This window comes from Triturus cristatus, chromosome 3_2, assembly GCF_964204655.1.
Source record: "Triturus cristatus chromosome 3_2, aTriCri1.1, whole genome shotgun sequence".
Taxonomy (NCBI): Eukaryota; Metazoa; Chordata; class Amphibia; order Caudata; family Salamandridae; genus Triturus; species Triturus cristatus.
In genome coordinates, this window is record NC_140584.1 from 514,010,778 (window position 1) to 514,031,909 (window position 21,132).

At 39.6% G+C, this 21,132-nt stretch overlaps 1 protein-coding gene across 4 annotated transcripts in view; it reads left to right on the forward strand.

Moving 5' to 3' along the window:
• TEAD1 (TEA domain transcription factor 1) overlaps positions 1-21,132 on the forward strand; it is a 447,887-nt gene that overhangs the window by 143,908 nt on the left and 282,847 nt on the right. For all 4 annotated transcript variants that reach the window (XM_085648201.1, XM_085648198.1, XM_085648200.1 and 1 more), the window contains one exon: positions 2,242-2,496. In XM_085648201.1, the coding sequence (XP_085504327.1) occupies positions 2,295-2,496 (202 nt within the window). In that variant the 5' untranslated portion in view covers positions 2,242-2,294. The remainder of the gene's footprint in view (positions 1-2,241; positions 2,497-21,132) is intronic.

The following is a 21,132-nucleotide window of genomic DNA, read 5'->3' on the forward strand; positions in this document are numbered from 1 at the left end:
GAATGTTGCGGATTTCCTATGGAAAAGGGGTCCTAACTATAACTACCTACTGGCGACCGCCAGTAGGTAATATATATATATATCTTGTTAGCAATAGGTCTGTTTGACAGCAGCACAGTCAAAACTCTGACATAAAAAAGGGACACAATACTATATGGTGCTTTCATGCCCATACATCTGCATAAAGTAACAAAGTATTATACTCCTCGTTTTTTACTTGAAATGTTTTGGGCACTGGCAAGGAAGGGGATCGGTGGCCACTGTCAAGTGGTAAGTTTCAACAGTTAATTTGGAAAAAGATGACAGAAACTACATCAGGAAAAACTAAATGACTGGATCATGCTGGGATTTTGTATTGAGGTCGATTCGATGCCCAAACGGCAATTTGAAGGAATCTCCTCATTAAGTACATGTGTTTGCTTACTTTGATATTCTTTATCAGTCCAATTAGTGTGCAGTCTTTCTTTGTAGGTAATCATTACCATTGGCCCCTTAAATTGCAGTACATGCACACATTTCGTCATTCTGAGTTTTTTGACAAAGACTGCACCAGCACAGTTTTCCCTAGGTTAATTTTGGCATGCCACTCCTGCCTAAAATTGCTATGGACATGCAGATTTTGGTGCAGTTACTACCGAAATCTTAATTTTACCCCCATTATTATATTGTAATGCATGTAGTTTATTGCACCTGATGCAGCATTTGGGCCAACCCTCTAACCATTCATCCTCTGACTGACCTCTTTTCCCGACTGAGCGGTGGCGAGAGTTACCATTACATCAATCAATTTCAATTAACAGTGTAACCCATTTGGCTACACAGAGACCAGGAAACAGTGACTGAGCTTAAGAAGGTTTATTGCAAATTAACAATCAGACAGTGTAGACTCCACTTATTCACACTAAAAGCCTTCAGATAAAACCCCTCTGTTTGCATCATCAGGGTTTCCATTGTCCTTTTCCATTCACACATTGTAGACACTGGCAAAATGTCCCACATTGAACATGGGAACAACATCGTCCTTGCTCAACCAAGCTATGTTGAAACATTGCTGAATAGGAATCTTCAGTTAATGTTCTGGCTCTCCGTGGTCTTTCCTCCAGGTCATCTTCTCAGGCTCGCTCTCTATCACTAATACAGTGTTGTATCTATTCTCAAACTAACAATGCGTGTGAATACCTGCAAGGGAAAATTCATTTCAGCAGGAGCAGAAAACAGTATTTTATGCAAAGTGGAAAAGAGGCCTACTCAAAGAAAGGTTAAAATGTTAAATCAATTGTGCAAATTTAATATATGTGTGCACGTTTAAATACAAATTAATATAACCTTGTCAGTACATTAGTTTCATATTGCATGTGGTATACAGTAAATCTTTGATAAGCATATGTAATCATGGCTAGAACTACAATTTGGATGAAATAATATGTGTAACATTAGTGCACACATTACATAAATCCATTATCGTTTCCAGAGAAATCATTTTCTAAATATGTGAGGATGGTTTATTCATCAAGTCTTCAAAGAAATCCTCATTTAATATGGTTAAGGCTCACAGTGTTATGTATGAATTCTCTAATTCTATAGTGAATGCACTTCAATAATGATGTCAAGTGCAACATTTCATACTAATTGTTGTTAGGTCACACAGGAAGCTAAGTGCTCGTTTATGAATGAATGAATGCAAGGGATTTAGTATAGCGCACAGCTACTCGACAAGAGTGTCCCGGCGCTGGAGAAACATGTGGCGGGACTCTAAGGCGCAACTAATTCTTGAAAAGCCAAGTTTTAAGATATTTAGATCATCCATTTGTGCAGTATCAAGGTGGAACCAAAATTGCGCTGTACCACACCCAATAAATTTCAACCTCTATGGAGTATGACTTTATTGAGTGTGGTAAACATCAGACCAAACACAGTCCACTAATACTGAGGGCCATAACATACGTATTCCAGTCTTGCATATGTTTATGTTTTTAGTGGCTGGATCAGCTCGGTGCTCAGTGAACTTACCTTAACCCCTTCTGTGCCACGCCCTTTCCCCCTCCTGTGCCGGGCGTTTTATTAGTGGGTGGGGTTCATGACGAGATAGTCTCGTCATGGGCACAGCGCGACCGTGCTCCATGACGAGACTATCTCGTCATGGGCACTGAAGAGGTTAAGTACTACCCTAAAACCAATGCTGACTCTCATTAAAAACATGTCAAAGTACTAAAATGTATTTTTAATATGCTTGTGTCTTAGGTTCCATTTCTTTGAAGGCTCCTGGCTTTGGCTTGGAGAACCCCACCACCGACATGGACCCCAGCAGCTGGAGCGGCAGTGAAAGTCCTGCCGAAGACATAGAGAGGATGAGCGACTCTGCGGACAAGCCCATGGACAATGACGCAGAGGGCGTCTGGAGCCCTGACATTGAACAGAGCTTCCAAGAAGCTCTGGCCATATACCCACCATGCGGCCGAAGGAAAATCATCCTATCAGATGAGGGCAAGATGTATGGTAGGTCTATTGCAATTGGCTATGACAGATCACACATTGTGTGTCGCAGTGAAACGTGAGTGGCTCTTAAATGTGTCTGTGAGATGCTTAAATGACTGCCATCTTCTTAACTGGAAATTGTGATGAAAAGTGGCTCACAGGCTCATCATGGAAGCAACCGGAATGTGCATTTTTATGGGCAATACTAAAAATATAGCTGAAAACATTTTCTTATAACTAGGGGCAAAGTTGGGCCTCCGAGCATTCAGTGGACAGATGGGTGCAATGTGTTTGAGCTTCGATTAATATAGTGTGCAGTTGTAAACTTGTTGCTGTCAAGGCACGGGGACTATGCACAGCAACCACGACTGTTGTGTTGTTTTCGCCTTCTCTTCCCGACTTCCTCCAGCTAATATTGTATTCTGGCAGCAACTCCCGTCTTTTGTTGTAGTTTGTTTAAATTCTGCTGACTGCACAGTTGCAGTTTTGGCTTCCAAAGTTGCCAGAGGCAGATGGCCGTGATTATTACATAGCGTGCACTTTCAGCAAAGTGCAGCCTGGACTTTCTCGGCGTGCACAGCTACGGTTTGAAATCACATACATTTGGTCGTGGCTGATTTCTCATCCGAGCAAACTTATTCTGTGGTAAACTGGTCTGTTTTTTAGTAATGCGAAGAGAGAGGAGGTTTGATGCAATCCTCCCATGATCTGCTTTATTACAGAAAAGTAGGAGGCTGCTGTGTGAACTGGCGCGCACTTTAAGAAGAAAGCAGATGGTGCTGCGGCTGCCACCAGCTGTGCCCCCCTCCCCCAATACTGGCTGGATGATGTAATGGAAAGAAAGGTTTTTTTCATTCGGCGGTATTGGAGTCTCTCACAGCCTGTCAGTGTCAACTGGAGGGAGTAACAACCCTCAAGGCGTTGGTTCGCAGCTGTCATGTGACCCTTTCAGCCAAATGAAACATAATGTCTGGAAAAATAGACTTGGGGCGAAGTGTCTCAGCTGCTGTTGGCAGAAAGTTTATATGCTCTGGTTCTGGTGCAGTTTAGCGTGCAAAGCAGCAGAATGTTTTCTCATCAGTGTCATGTGGCGTGTTTAGCATCAAAATACCGCTCACTGTATACCCTCACAGATTTACCACCTACTGGATTTTTAGCCAAATCCGCACACAAGAATAATTATTAAATCTTATTCCAATGGTCTTTCAAGTTAGGGGCATATTAACATATATATTTTGGACTATGCAAAGTAAAACTCCTGTAGTACTCTTTTCTGTGCTTTTATATATATGCCTTCAAGAATTAGCCCTGAACCATCTAAAATGGGATTCAATTTGGACTACTCGGGGAGTATCTGTATACAATTAGTAGAATAGAAATGACGTGGCCTTCTTTATTCTTTTACTAAGAGGGAGTTGGACGTTTTTGCTGAATCACAAAGGCATGTAAACTTATGTACAATTGTACTTCTTCCTGCCCCCCTAGTCTCTGGTTCGTATGGGTACATTTATTTCTGCTAGACTCCGACACCTTTGAAAAGGTGAAATTGAAGCACTTTAATTGATTGATACCCTAGTATGGTAGAGTTTGATTTGTTTTAGTTAATTCCCGAGTATTCACATTTATGTGGGACTTCAACTCATTTGGCTTTAGTCTACAGCGTTAGCTTAAGCACAAGAGTTGTTAGACGGTTCTAATATACTCTTCTGTTTTCTAATTCATTTTCTGGTATGATTTTTCCTCCATGTTAATGTTTGATGATGTTTTCTAATTATTTTGCTGGTACTTACATAACAAGCATCGGCAATGCTATTAGGTTTGGCTTTAATGTGCTTCACTCTCAAGGGCACACCGCTCGCCCTGCACTCACATGGGCAGAGTCTTTTACCTCTGGTGTACTTGGTATAAGAGATACAACCAAGGAGGACATCTGCCTGCTCTGGTGTGATGGAACACGGGCACAGACAGAAGTGCATAAGAAGAGGAGGAACTAAGCATGTGAAAAGGCACACATGGGTTAGAGGCTGAGAGCTGAAATATGGAAGACATGTGCTGGTGTGTGCCTCATGCACCAAGCAAAGTGACTTAAATAACATTCATTTATTCACTAGAAACCTGTGGAAGAAGTCCGATTGTGATTTAAAAGAAGTGCGCAGGGGTAAAGTAAGTGACAGACGTGGAAGATGCAGTTTGTGCAATCTGAAAGCGACAGCAAATAAAGTTAGACTAACCAAGCAAGACTGTGTTCCTATAATCCAAAGAGGATGAAATAGCTGCTCAAATTACCAACTTTCCCCCTTTGTCTCAAAGGCAAGGAATAATTTTCTTCAAACTCTTCAAAATGGAATAACAAGGACCAGGTATCTTGTTGATATGTGGATAGAAGATAAGATCAGTATTGAGTGTAACACTAACATTTTTGGTCATAGAAACGGGCTGATGGTGGGCCAAGAGCCACTTGCCACTTAACGGAGGTCCAGGTGTGTGGCTAATTCCCTAGACCCAAAACCTTTGTTTTATCCGCACTTACCTTTTAAATGTTAAAACTAGCTTGCTAAATCAAGGATTGAATAGTTAAGGAAATTAAAGCCAAAAGAGCGAATTATAATAACTAAGGGGTCAAATAGCTCAATAACAGTGAACAATAGTTCTTAATACATTTTTGTCCAGTGTTTTTACTTTTCCAAAAGAATCTATACTTCAATTAATATACAACTAATAGTGAACCTAAAATTACAAATGTACCCAATAATACAATCTCTCCAGCACAACTTGAACTAGAGCTCTCTGTTTGTAGGTCTCTCACTGTTAACCAATGTATATGTGCATGCTGTTTGTTAAGGAAATTATTAAGGAAAGTTCTTTCTATTGCACTTGTTACGTAGTTTTTAATGTAATAGGGTTCCTCTTAAATTTGTCAGAGAGTCCACAATATAATCCCTCTTCCAAGAGCATTTGTCAAACAGTTCTCAATGTAGAACCTGATGGAGACATGCAGTCCAAGGCTAACGTTTTGGGGTGTTTAGGCTAAAACGTAGAATTGAACAACATAAAAAAATAACACGGAGTAGATCAATGTCTAACCAATATTTTTCTTTACAAAATTAAAAGTACTTAAATGCACACAAAACGAATTACTATACACAAAAAGACAAATATATAAAAAAAATTCAGGTGGAATTACAAATCAGGGCTTCACAGATTGAAACACGGTTTATTTCACACACCTAAACAAATATTATAAGTGTAAACTCACCCTTTAAATATAGTCTTCTCCCATTGGTATTGAGGTGCAATACTTCAATGTAAATATCAACGGTACTTAATCCTCAACATGAGCAGCTCCTACATGGGCCTATTGGAACCATTACAAATTTTACAATCAAAACAGTTAAGTCCACAGACGTTGTCAAGTTGTTCACAGTGTAAAATGAGAGGAATACTGCCTTTATCTTGACATCAATAATCAATAAAGAAAGTGTGTTCATTTTAACATGAATGTAAATAAACATGACTATGTGGTCTATGAACATTTTACAAACATGCATTGAAATTAACGCTGAATCTCTCTCTGGAGATTTCAAATATTTTCCAGTGCCGGACTAAGAATTACATTTGTGTTAAACCCATTCTCATTGTATTTACCTGAGTGTTCAAAATGTAAATCCCCTTCCTATTGCAATGGTCAGATATTTCAAAATGTAAAGCCCTTTCCCATGATGTGTATTCTGAAGGTCACATTCTAAGCCCCTATCCTACTATGTTCATGAGAGAGTTCACCATGTAAAACCACTTTCAGTTGCATTTGTCAGAGTTCATAATGAGAATTGGAAGAGCAAATTCCCTTCCTATTGAAGTAGTCAGAGTGTTCACATTGTAAAACCCCTACCTGTTGTATTTGTCACAGAGCTGACACTATAAAACTCCTTCCTATGGTGTTTTGCAAGGAATTCACAATGTAAACTCCCTTCCTATTATTTTGATCAAGGAGTACACAATGCAAAGCCTCTTCCTATTGTATTTGAGAAATCTGATTCAGGATGTCCGAGTGCAGTCAGTAATTAAGAGTCCACAATTGTGTCAATGGGGAGTCTTTCTCATTTGGTGTCCATGAAGTATCCATACTTGAGTCCGTAAAACTGGGGTCCAAGTGTTCCTTTGAGTACTTTAATCTTGGGGTAATGGCTCAAAGCAGCCTGAAGCTGCCTCGGAAAGGTGATTTGGGCAAGACAATAAAAACCCAGCAACACACAAAAATAACAATGAATCAGAATTGTAAGAAATTGAGTTATTGGTTGAGGTGGGTAGAAGCCCTTCTCAGGCAAAAACCAGAACCCTTGTCAGGATGAACCACAAAGTACTTAAATTAACCTCGACCACGAATGGTTCTTTGCTCTTTTAGGTGCTATTTTAACTGAAAGCTTTAAAATTGAATATTTCTTGTTCTAATGATTGGAATTTTGTCATTCTGGTATCATTGTATTTACTAAAATGTGCTCTATTTTCCTAACATGGTTTAGACTTTCTCATGTGTTGTGTTTTTACTTTATTATTGTTTGTGTGCTGCATAAATGCTTTACTAATTACCTCTAAGTTAAGCCTGACTACTATTGTACCAAGCTACCGGATGGTTAAGTACATCTTTATTTAGTCACTTTTGTGGTTTATCCTGACAAAGTTGTGTTTATTATTTGAGTGTGGCTTCCACCCCATCTAAACTATTAGCCACATTTCTTTCAGTGCCCATCCCACATCCACCAGCAGTCCATCTGCCACAAGGAGGCTACCGTAGGATAAAATAACTGGGTGCGGGAAAGAGTTGGAGAATCAGGCGAGGCCTCATGCATGGACTGATGTTGTTCCCAAAAAGAAGATTCCATGGAATACAAAAGAGAACTGAACTGTTAGGGGGTAATTGAGTGACTGCACCTCAGTCTAGCCAGCTGCATGTTTTGAATAGATGCCAGGGACTTGGGCCCTGGGGAGCACTGTAGCGAGGTAGGGTGGGCTTAGTGGGGTGAAGCCCTTAAAATCCTGAGCAGGATCGTATCTCTGTATCACATTCCTCTAATGGCATTATGTACTATTTATTAATGTTGGGTGATTAAAGTACTTTCTTTTCATTAAAGTATTAGCAATGGGCAATGGGCTTGACAACAATTTATTGTGTCTGCTGGTTGATTGTTGAGTTCTGAGAACTTGTCCCCCATTCTTCCTCCCAGAGAAACCTTGACTGCGCTTGGTACACTGAGAGGCATATGTTCAAAGGCTTGCACTTGGCCCATTTTGCCAAGCCACAATAGAACTTACCCCAGGACATACAAGTGACAAACGACCTCAGCTACCAAAAACATTCGTATGACCAGTAGCCCTCAAACGGGCTCTGACAGAGGTGTTTCTGCAATCAATATTTTCATGACATTTTGAAACACTCTATCTCTCTCTCACTCACTGTTTTTGCTTTCTCTTGCTCTCTGCCTTTTTGCTCAATTTTTTTTACTGTACTACTGAATATTGAGGATATGAATATTTTGGACAAGATATTGAAGACCAAAATATCAAAAGGTAAGTGCATATAGAGGAAGTTAAGATTTTCAATTCCACATCTATATGCTTCGAAGATATGTGTGTGTGTGTGTGTGTGTGTATATATATATATATAATTGCTCGCTGTGACGCTGTACTTCCATATCAAGTATTTTTTCTATGTATATGATGACGTCCGCCTGAGAGTGATGTTTCTGTGCCTTTAAATATTTGTGTTGCACCTCTGTTCATCATGTGACCAAGGACACCGTTCTGTGTCCGAAACGCGTCTGAGACAGCACCACAAGAAATCACTGCATTAAAATTAATCTGGCATCAGCTACATTTGAGTCCGTGTTCCTGTTTTGTGCTCGATAGCACTTGGGAAAACTTTTCCGTGTGGATTTATACAGGAAGTTGGTTTGTTCCTGAAATTCACAGACCCCTCGCCGTCAAGTAGGCTGACCGCATTTCAAACCGAAGAAGTATTTTTGTTATATGGCGAGCAACTAACGGTCGACCCCCTGCGTAACCCCATTACTGCTTAGCAACGCGGAAATGTTGGTGATTAGCGGATATTGACAAGACTCGCGGGCATCGCCGGCAATATGCGGTAAGCAAGGAATATAGCATTTCGCAGGTGGGGAGGTGCTGAATATGCTATTGTGGGCTTTGTTTCTATGATAGAACAGCCCACTGCATGCGATTTAACAAATATATTGGTGCAATGTCTAATGAACGGGAACGGGAGCTGGCGGCGGAGGAACTTTTCCTCAATCTACCCAAAGTGCCACAGGGAGGAGGAGCTAGCAACAAATCTAAAGATACAAGTGATAATAACGATGTTAAAAGTTTAATGAAGGCATTGGAAAAAAACTCTCGAAGTGAACTTACAAAATGGTGGGAGATCTGCTTGCTTGAAAAATACAATGAAGCAGGAAGGATACCCAGGGGTTTAAGAATCATGCTGGTTCCTAGTTTTGACAGTCCTAACCCACTCCTTTTGAAGGAGTGGGCTGAAAGTAATTTAGAGGCATCAATGCGCTTGGTATGCTTATTGGTTAAATATGCAAAGATTGATCGTGACAAAAACAAAGAGGAAATAATAAGGATTAACAATGAACTGAGTAAAGCTGAACATGCAAGTAGCAAGGAATTCATTGATAAAAGCATTAAAGACATGAATGACCAGCTAAGAAAACAAGAGGCAGTGATAAAGACCAGAAAGGCGTTCAAGTTTGCCCGAGACAAACAGGATTATGAACAAAGGCAAATCTTCACGTTCGCACGCAAGTTCGATAATTTACGTAGACAAACAAGTGGTGGCATTAACAAAATAACAACCAATGGCAGGAAACCGGACTTTACGGTTAGCGATTCCGATGTTCCCCGCATCTGATGTCAGTTCAGTCCCAAGCGAGGAGGAGTCAGATGGCAGTAACCCTGTTGCAGAACGAGGGGATTTGGGCCAACTCACATTGGCGGAGGAACTGGAATATATCAGAGTGGAGCGCAAACAATCGCTGCGACCTTGCAATCCAAACGCCTCCGCAAACAAAGGCAAAATGCAAGGAGGCGTGAATGAAGAAAATGTTCTAGGAACAAAACCAAGGCAGCAACAGAACCGCTATTGGAGAAGAAACAAACAATAAATGACAACACCATTGTTAATCTTACCGATATTGATTTAGATCAAGCTGAGAACCAACTACTATCATGGGCTTGTCTTTCTGTCCTGAAAGCAATTTTGGATATTGTAACACACGTGTGGATGTCTACAAATTTATTAGGAAGATTAAACTTTAAAAATATTTTACTATAAAGAACAACTTGGTACAGGTCCCCAAGGATAAACAAGAACTTAAGACCGATACTACTATCCAAGGATTGCAAGTTAAAGATATGCCCTTAGTTCGGACCTTACATCAACTTAATAGTGAAGACAGCCAGACATGTAGTACACAAGAATTAGCCGAGGCAGAAGGATTTGATATCAACAAGCCATTTATGAGCCCGTTTAAGCCAGTCTCTTCATTTGTCTCGAATATGCCTAGAGATGCCATTGACATTTATCATGATAGGGTCATTGAGCAATTGAAAAAGCTACATCACAGAACTAAAATACATCAAACACCACCTAATGCTCATACTAAACAGTATACAACATTAATGAATAAATTAAAGAAAAATAATACTGTTGTCGTGAATAAATCCGACAAAGGTGGCAATGTAGTTTTGTGGGACAGAAAAGACTATATCAATGAAGCATATCGCCATCTCAATGACAATACATGTTATAAGAAAATCAATATGGCATCTGTAAGGAGCATACAGAAGAACTATAAGGACGAATTAAATGAATGGAAAAGAGAAGGACTCATTTCTCGTGATGAATTCAAGTTTCTCAATAAAGATTTTCCTGTTTTGCCTAATATCTATTTCATACCAAAGGTACACAAAAATGAATCACCAATTCCTGGACGACCTATTGTTTCATCCATCAACAGTAACTTTGAGAACACGTCGAAATATGTGGATTTCTACCTCCAAGGTTTATGTCACGACTCTACCAGTATACATAAAAGATACAACTGACTTTTTATTCCAGCTAAGTAACTGTGAAGAATATTTGTTCCTCACCATGGACATCTCTACTCTATATACCAGTATTGCAGACTCGGATGGTTTGAGAGCTGTGAAATATTTTTGGGGCAAACGACCTATTGAACTTTATCGCCATAATGAAATGTTGAACAAAATGATACATTGGTGTCTTTATAACAATTAAACAATTAACATTTAATTACATGGTATATCAGCAACTACGCGGTGTGGCTATGGGGGCATGTTTTTCCCCCAGTTACGCTGGACTCCATGTGGGCTGGTGGGAGGAGCATGTCCTCAGGTCACAACACGCCTCAATATGGGCTGAGCACATAATCAAATACTGGCGTTATATTGATGATGTCTTCATTATAAGGCGAGGGACCAAAGATCAAGCTAATCACTTTGTCGATACTATCAATGACAATGATTTAAACCTTCAATTCACTGCTTACATTCATTCGGTTTTTGCTAATATTTTGGATATCAGAGTGGAAGCCATCAATGGTAGAGTAGAAACTTGTTTGTATAGGAAGCCAACCTCTGGAAACACTGTCTTACATGCAAAAAGCTTTCATCCTCAGCATGCTATAGCTAGCATTCCATATGGCGAATTTGTTCGCATTCATAGAGCTTGTAGTACATCTGAAGCCTGTACATACCCTCAAATGGAAGCTAAAAAGAGGTTAGAAGCTAGAGGTTATCAATCTAGTAGATTAGATGTTATTATGAGGAAGGCTAACACCTTAGACCGTACTGCTCTACTCGATCCAAATAGAAATAAGAAGTCCACGACTGTTGCCATCAATGATATTCAAGAAAGTGGAAATGTAGAGATGCGTTTGGTCATAGGCTATAGCAGACAAGCCAAGAATATTAAGCAAATTGTTAAAAAGGATTGGCCTATAGTTTTAACTGACCAAATTCTAAAAGAGGTCCTTCCTATCACTCCCACTGTAACCTACAGAAGGGCTCACTCTATGTGCAATGATTTGGTGAAAAACAGTCCAGAAAATATTGAAACTGTCAATTGGCTGTCTCCCCGCAAAGTTTTTTTTAGGTGTAGCTCCTGTAGAGCCTGTAAGTTTGGAGTCAACACAGCTTATTATTCTACACGTTTTTCGAATAAGTCTATCGCACTAAGATCCCACTATAACTGTAGAACTGATCATGCCGTTTATATACTTAAATGTAGCTGTAGTTTGTGCTACGTGGGCAGTACCAAACTACAGGTATATGTGCAGATTTTACAACATCTTCGAGCGATAGTGAACTCTGACCAAACTTACCCGGTGGCTAGGCATTTTAAGGCAATACATAGCAACAATTTGAACAGTCTACAATATTTTGTCATTGATGCCGTGACACAAAATAAGAGGGGAGGCAACAGGGAGAAGCAGTTCCGCCAGCTAGAGTCAAGATACATAGTTGAATTAGACATCAAGGGCCTCATGTAGGTAGCCAAATACCGGTCGGTAACGGCCGATTTTCGGTAATTATACCGTTACCGACCGGTATTTTGGCTATTGGTATGTAGGGGGACAAGTTTTGGTTTCGGAATTTACCGAATCGGAAAAATTACCGATTCGGTAATAATACCGAATCGGTAATGTTACCGAATCGGTAACTTTTCCGAATCGGTAATTTTACCGATTCGGTAAATTCCGAAACCAAAATCGAGATGTAGGGGGAGTGTGTGGGTGTGTTTAAGAGTCGGTATTTACCACCAACTAATAGTTGGTGGTAAATAATTAATGGTTGTGTATGGGCATTTTGAAGCGCGTAGCAGTGTGCAATGTGGCATACATACATGCCCTTAGGGCATGTATGTGTGCCACATGTGCACACATGGCCGAATCAGGGGTGCAACAGGGTGTCAATGTGACACCCTGCCACCCTTGCATGTTCTCCACCATTACCGAATCGGTATTTACCGATTCGGTAATGAGGCATACCTTCCCATCAATGGGAAGGTATGCCTCATTACCGAATCGGTAAATACCGATTCGGTAATTACCGAATTGTAACGAATCGGTAATAAATGCCGACTCATTACCTACATACGAGTTACCACTTCTAAAATACCGATTCGGTATCGTTCGGTATTTTAGAAGTGGTAACTGGTATGCTACCTACATGAGGCCCCAAGTTCCCTAGAGGTTTAAACACTGGGGAAGACCTTCACAATTTTCTCTAATGGATTACAAAGATGTTTTTATAGATTGGCCTTGACTTAATGAGAGTTTTGTTTCCGTTTTATGCTTATTCTTACCTTTATTTTGATATTAAGTTTTTGTATATACACACTATATCTCTGAGTAATATGTTTTGGCCATATTGTATTTTAGCCATACAATTTTGGAGCCATTCATACAAAAACGGCACTCTATTTGAGAATCCATATAGTTGCGACCTTCACCCCTCTGTGATTTACATGAGTATTTTATGTGGCTTTTCAGTTGAAATTACCATTATATCCAATTCAAATAACTTTGTCTTATTGAGAGCAGGTTTTTTGATAAAATCTTAAGCCACAACTTTGACCATGATAACTTTTTGGGTGTACCAACATTTTGGCTAATATGTCTCCCCATGTAAATATCTTTTTTGCAACTTTCAGCATTACTTCGCTTTCTGCACTTTTTTGCACAAATTTTTCACTATTCAATTCTCAGGGCGCATGAAGAGTTTAGTCTTGACACAAGTATTTATGATTTAAGAACGTTCTAGAGGTATTTGTACCGAGATTAAGGGACTTAATTATCTCAACATTTTCACATAGGAGATGTTGAAAACTTGCACATAATTTAATATTCTGCATCATATATACCACTTTGCTTGTCCATCTGGCGTATTTGCACATATTATTATGCTGTGTTTGCACATGATAAGTGTTAACATATCTATGCGTATTTTGGACATTTGCGTGTTTTGCACAAACCTGTATGGTTACCATATGATAGTCCATATTTTTACATGGTTTTTAAGATATTCCCATTGAGGGTTCTGTTCTTGATTAATGAAATATGATTGCTATGCGCAGTTTTCATTTATATAACCATGCCTAAAACAGGGGAGTATATTGTATAACTATTATATAATATGACGCAATTTGTAACTTACATGTTATGCATTATAGATTAACTACACAAGCAAAAGCATATATTTTTATCATTGGTTTTTATGGCATGGTATTTTTTATGTGCAACCTAAGCTGATATGCTTTTATAATTTTGTCTCTGAACGTTCTTTTCGAAATTTTGAATCTTTGAAATTGCTCGCTGTGACGCTGTTCTTTCATATCAAGTATTTTTTCTATGTATAATGACGTCCACCTGAGAGTGATGTTTCTGTGTCTTTAAATATTTGTGTTGCACCTCTGTTCATCATGTGACCAAGGACACCGTTCTGTGTCCGAAACGCGTCTGAGACAGCACCACAAGAAAACACTGCACTAAAATTAATCTGGCATCAGCTACATTTGAGTCCGTGTTCCTGTTTTGTGCTCGATAGCACTTGGGAAAACTTTTCCGTGTGGATATATGTATATATGTATATATATATTTATTTTTTCAAAGCAAGTTCCACAGAGTCATGCTCACTCAGAAAGAAAGTATCCATTTTTTATTTGAAGTGCTCCAGCCCCTGATATGCATTTTGGCCCACCAGAGTTGGTCCCGCATATTGATTGACCAAGGCCGGTAGGCCGAAATGCGTAGCAGGGGCTGGAGCACTTATACTTTCTTTCTCAGTGCTCATGATTCAGTGGTGAGAGTTTGCTTTGGAAATTACGAGCCGGGGGCCACGCGCTGCACCATGCGCAACCCCCACGGTGGCAGCACAGCATGTGCGACAACAAGGTTTTTATATATGTATATAGATAGACAGATAGATAGATAGATAGATAGATAGATAGATAGATAGATAGATAGATAGATAGATAGATAGATAGATAGATAGATAGATGTGTAGTTATGTAGTTAGATATAGAAAATCGATTCTTACTTACTTTTTGATATTTTGGATTTAACATTTTGCCCTCAATATTTTTAGATATCGATATTCCTTCCTGGATATTCAGCGCACACACCAAGATTTTTCACGGTTGAAACCTCTGTTTTTCATTCTTTCCCCTCTTCAGTCTTTCTGTTCCTTTCAGATTTCACCCTTTTAAAATCTATCTGGTCAGAAGCAAATATTTTTCCTCATGGGACGCAGAAATAGGATAAATTCTGATTCGTTTTTATTACCGATTGGAATTTTCATATGTATATGCCTTCTTGGCCACTGGTCGTAAGTAGAGTGTTAATTCTGTGAGTAGTTCCCTGATGTATTGTTGTAAAATCTTTATATAGAAGTTCAGCACAAATATCTTTTTTAATCCATTTTGTTACTAGTATTACCCATGAGGGCACCGCTCATATTAAACCGATGTGGAAGCATCCTCACCTTTTGCTCTCATGGGGGCATATCATCAACGGCCGGAGTTAAAATTATCGCCGCTTTTGCGTCCTTTTTCGGGCAAAAAGCGGCGATAATTTTAATGCCCTATCAGCATGGGCACGCTAATGCATGAATCCATGCCTTAGGGCCCATTATCCTTTTGCCTTGCCTTGCATCGCTAATGAGATGCGAGGTAGGCGTTCCCGTGTGAAAGACAAATGAAATACAGCGAAAATATTTGCTGACAGAGGTTCTCCGTATCAGCAAGGAAATGGCTAGCCGGCCTAGCGACATTTAAACTAGCGCTATCAGGCATTATCGCAGGTTCCTTACGCCTGCTATTTTTCCGATTTGGCTATGTTCATAATGGGAGGTGGATTAATATGCTGAGTCCACATCTCCCTATCCTGCGATATTGCCCCTCTTCGCCGATATTGCCTGGATTTCTATCGCCTCGGCGATGCGCTTTGCTGATAGTGCGCTCACTGAGCGATAGAATCCGGCGATAGGCGGCGTTAATTTTCTGCACGCTAAACACGCCCAGCGATAATTATCGCTGGCTGTTGATGATATGCCCCACGGTTATTACAAACTATGCACATGAAAAACTTAATTTTTTAATAATTGTTTTTCGTATAAGTGTTGTATACCACAGATGATATAGTTTATAGCTGACAGGTGGTACCAGCCAACTACGGTCTGTTGTATAAAATTTAGCAGGCTGTGGGATTTGATATAGAAAGTCCTTCTCTTCGCTTGGGTTCTAAAATGGGCTGAGCTGTTCTTTTTAGATCCGCTTGCGTCCTTTGCTCCTGCTGTTCAAATGAAGTGCCGGACTGAAATCACTCACCAGTGGCCCCTAGAAAATACAAAATGTATGTATGTATGCAGTTTTTCACCTCCACTGTCCGGAACTACCATTCCAATGTGAATGTCAGCATCAGCAGTTGAAGGGGGTGGAAGTCATTTGCATGAGGTTTGGAGTTGGCGTGTATTTTAGAGTGTCAAAGTCACATGCTGGCCATTACCACTTGCCTTTGCCTGTTGGGCATTAGAGTGCTAGCAGACAGTAACCATGGTTACTATACACAAGACCTCGGCACCCTCTTTGTCAGACGGTCTACATATTTTATTTGTAGCTTTGTTCTAGTTTTGAGTAAACATCTCGTTCTTTTTAATTTGCTACTATATTTCCTTGCTCTTGTCTTTCAGTGTCAGTAACAGTGTAGAAGGCAGGCTGGTGCATTCTGGGAAGTAGGGGGCGCGAGAGAGAAAGATGCAAAAGGTTGGTGCATCAGGATGTTCCTTTTGTGTCAGGTTTCGTCATCAGACAGCCAGACAAGTAATGCAACTGATGGCTCAAAGGTACTTAAGTATTGTTGTACAGGTGTCAAACAAGACGTGAACGTTAGGTATACCCAAAGGTGAGCATATTTTATTTTTTTTCACAGGGAAATTAGATCATCTGAAAGAAATAGCTACATTACAATTGCACTGTACGCATTTTAATTTTTGTAGTTATAAAACTTCATTTGTGGTTTATATTTGTACCATTTGAACATGGAATGCTCAGTGTGCATACCTATAATGCAGTCTTAAAAGTCTTAAGAAAATGAATTACAGAGTAGCATCACATAAATTACTTGATTCCATGAAAAACTGGATTCGATAACCATCATTTGCCCCCAGAAATGAGGCCTACATTGTGCATATTTAGGCAGGGAGCTCCAGATAGGACACAGATTGCTTGTGTTATTCAACTTTTATCGCGCTCGCGGGGCTCAGATATGTTAATACATTTTTTCTTTCAATAACATGATCAAAATGTAGTCGATGTGATGCCCGTGGAGGATTTTACTATTGAGATTACAGCCCTAGCGAGCAAAAAATACTTTCTTTAAACTGGGAATTCAGCAGGAGGAAGGAAGTATGTTCAGTGTCGTTAGATTATGTAGCATACAACAGTCGGCCATATGTCTCCATGGAGCAAAGTCTAGCTGCTGCCATATGCGGGCCCAACACAGCAGTTCATGCTTCTGTGGTCGGTAAACCGTGAACCGTTACCTTATGGTTATAGTCAAATATCTTATACACAGCAGTGTGAATGGGTATCCGCTACAAATTTAAACAAAAATTAGCATTTGAAGGGGGCATATTGAAAAAAGCAAACAATGCGATAACCTTGGGCGTTTAAACTGTAGAAGAGACTGTGTTGTTATACCTATGATAGGGCCATATTCAAGCAGTATGTTGATAGCTGAAATAATTCAATATTTCTGTTTATTGATAAAAACTTTTTTCAACGTTGGCTTGGTCTGGATGCTCCCCAAACAATGAAGCTCTTCAGGCCTTGAGCCACAAAGTACATCTAAGTGTGCACATCTGGATGAGCAGCCACGCATGTACCATCGTGAAGAGATGCGCATGTGTGCTCCACAGAGAGTACCGTGGAGGTTCTGGGGCCATATTTGTGCCCCTGATTGGCTCACAAAGGATACAGGACACAGACACATCCTTTCTGATCCTGCAAGCCTTGCTGGTAACTGGTACATGGATGATCATTCACTCATGCGATGAGCTGAACCGTACAAGGCCTGGCCCGTGCAAATTGTTGACATGAGTAGGCCCAGCCTTCCACCCATTGGTTGCTGGGGGACAATGCAGATGTGTTTAAAAACAGAAGAAAAAACACGTGGACAAACAAAAACAGGATGTACACTTGTCCTTGGTGCACAACCTGACAATTATGTACATGTCCCGGTTACAAATACAGGAAATGCATGTTGTACAGGCACATCTATGAGCACTGGCGCTCAACATCCGAAGTGAGTCCTATCTTTCATCCTTACTAAACTGGACTATGAGAAAATACTTTTAAAGCATTTCTTTCTGTTTAGGTGTTGTACATCCTTTGAAACGGAAACATATTAAATAGCTAACTTTCATGTCCTTTGAAATGGTAACCTAGAAGGTCTTTAAATAATGCTTTATTTTTTTAATAATGACAAAATAAAATAATGCAGATAAAAAAAGAGTTGAAAGCATTTTACTGTAAGTTATCAACAAACACTCTTGTTTATACATGATTCGGTTTGTGTGTTGTGCAGTTCTAATGTACATTTTTTCCAATTTACATTACTTGTGCGTGGTTTCTAAAACAAGATAATGTTCAACATTTAAAAATCATTCTTGTCTTGAGGCTTGCAGTTTACTGTAGTCATACTTCTACCCATATTCAATTTAAGTAAAAAGAAGGAAAATTTGTACTGTAGAATTGCGGTAACATCACTTTGTGCCAAACCTTATAAATCGCTGTTTAAGGTTCAAAGGCTGTTTACACACTGTTGTAAATATAGAAAATACAGCGTAATATACATATTAATTTTTTATTTTATAGTCTTTCGCTTAGTTACTGTAAGCCCTCCCTTCTCTGTCAAATTGAACTTATACAAGGAAGAGGAGAGGCCTTATCTTTTTTGGTTGTCTTGAGAGAGCATCAGGGCTTGTCTCTTTTCATGTAAATCATGTTTCTGCCTCCTGTTTCTCGATTCTACACTGGGTTGTGACTTGTAGTAAAGTGTTTCCGGTTAGGCTGTACACTATGGTGAATAAGGTATTGTAGATGACTCCTTCAATTTATATAGTTATCTAATATTGTATTGTTTTGTTGTGTTGTAGAATATGATGGCCACAAATGCTACTTGTATTAAAATAGTTTCTTGATCTTTTCCAGTTATGACAATAAAAAGATCAGTGCTAAAAATGTTTATTTAACAGACAATAACTGGTAAATAGTTAAAAATAAACATGAATCAGCCTTTGCATATGAGACTCTACCATTTGAAAATATGTGTGGTGGAAACGAAACTCTATGTAGGTTTGGAGTAGACATGACAGAGTTTAGCCAACAAAGGTTATGTGGAGATCGTGCGTTGATAGCTTGTGGAAGGGACTAAATTGCTTACTCAATATCCATATATTTGTGGTAATTTTATCGCATGTGAAACGGTTTTGTGCCTTGTTGGAGTTGCAAGATTTTCTGCGTTTTTTTTATTGTTTCAGTTCCACTTCTCACTTGGAACATTTCCAAAGTAAAATTGTTTTTCCAAAATTCAGGTTTCCATCAGCAGTCATAATTCACGTGCAAGGTGTAGGTTGTAAGGGAAAGTCAGCATAAAATTGCATCTGTAAAGAAACCGGTTGCATCCACAAGACTTGAGCTTCATTGTAGATTATCTTCTCAAATGGTGTGGTTCTCTGAAACCAGTAGCGGGCTAGTCTTCATTGTCTTTCCAACAGCGTGGCTTCTATGGTGTCCCCGTAATACTCTCATTGTTATGAAATTGTAGTTCACTAAGCTGCATTTTTACCATACAGTTCACTCCAGATATTCATATGTTGCTGCCTGTTTGACATAGAGTTCAGGCATGGGTAAATAAAGTTCGAGTTGCTCCAAAGTCACAAAGGTTTAAAAAGACTGATAACCATATTACACCTGCCAGACTACCTGCATTTTAACAATGTAGATGTAAATGGCTCATATGAATCAAAGGAAGAGTTTACCATAAATAAAGAGTTACAACTTCTTTGAACTATCTACACTTATGCCCATCAATGCACTTTTCTGATGGAAAGTGCTTCTTTCAAGATTAAAGGCCAAAACTTGCCTTTTCCTAGGATTTACCTGTTCATCAAATTTGCACTACTCCTTGTAATCCCAAAATCTACCTTCGCAATCAAATTTCTATCTCTTTCAAAGGGGCTGCTGCCTCATCCATAACTCAGTCCCATATATCTCAGACACTTCCCCTTAGGATGAAATTGATTCCTTACTTCTGCACCTGGTGCCCCTCTATATTATGGATCAACACTTAATAGTTTACAAAACGTCCTTTATCGAGCCATTGAGGAAATGGCATAGGCATGAAAACTGTTTAGTGGAACCACGCTGCACCCAAATCACGAAAGAGAAATGGGATGATGCAACTCCACTGGCCTACAGGGCCCAATCAGGCCACTGGTCAGACTGTGAATTAGATCACTGACGTATACGTAAAGCTTAAGCTACCGCTGTACACCTTCATAAGGGCGAGCAGCAAGAAACTTCAACAGTGACCGAGGAGGTGGTGGCGAAAAGGCTGCTGTGGTATACTTGCCATAGTGTGAATCAATTAATAATTGACTTTAAGGGAATTTCCGGAGAGCACAATCTATCTCAATTTGATCAAGGTTGCATCAACAATGTTAACCATTTGCATATCAGTCTAACACCCCGTTCTCGACATGAAGCAGTTGAACAATTTCACATGCCGTGCACTGTCCTCCTAAATGGTTTGCCAGCAATCACTAGATTTGAGTTACTTCGTCATCTGTAGACTGAAGCAAGGCAACCAACTATTAGGTTTCAAGAAGTACTCTACTTGGAAGAGAGTGGTTTAAAAATACCAACATGCAAAACCAACCATTTAGATTATTGGGATTTCTACAAGCCACAGCCACCACATTTAGTGCGTCTGTGCCATAGCAAGAGAATTGCATTTGCCGATCAACCTAATAGCTACAAATGAAAATTCTGTACATTAGTGTATCTTTTCATGCAAGTTATGTCTGAAAAGTTCTAGGGGCGGCATGGCTGGGTTCTGCACTCATCAATAAAGTGCAGCTGCATTTAATGAGCAAAAATTATGGGATTTAATTTTCTAGATTAATGACAAAATTGGGGAGTGTAGAATTAGTCACACGTAAGCATGAGACATTCATACAAACAGCAAATTCAAATTATTTTTAGACTAATGGGAATTTCCCAGCAGCACTTGCCTTACTTTCCCTGTTTATGGCAGACGAAGGTACAAGGTGCCGCTGTAAACCCGTGTTCTCACCTTACTCTGTCCACCCTTTTTGATAGGAAGGCCTAAAATGAAGGTGGGAGGGTATTTACTGGGTGCAGCAGTGCCTCCTGCATCAGAGGGAGTGGGCATGTGAGGTGTCATTTAATTTTCAGGAGGGTCGTCCCTGCGTTCAATGTAATTCTGAGGATGTAAGCTCACATGAAGAACCACTTTTGAAGAATTGGTGTTATTGATA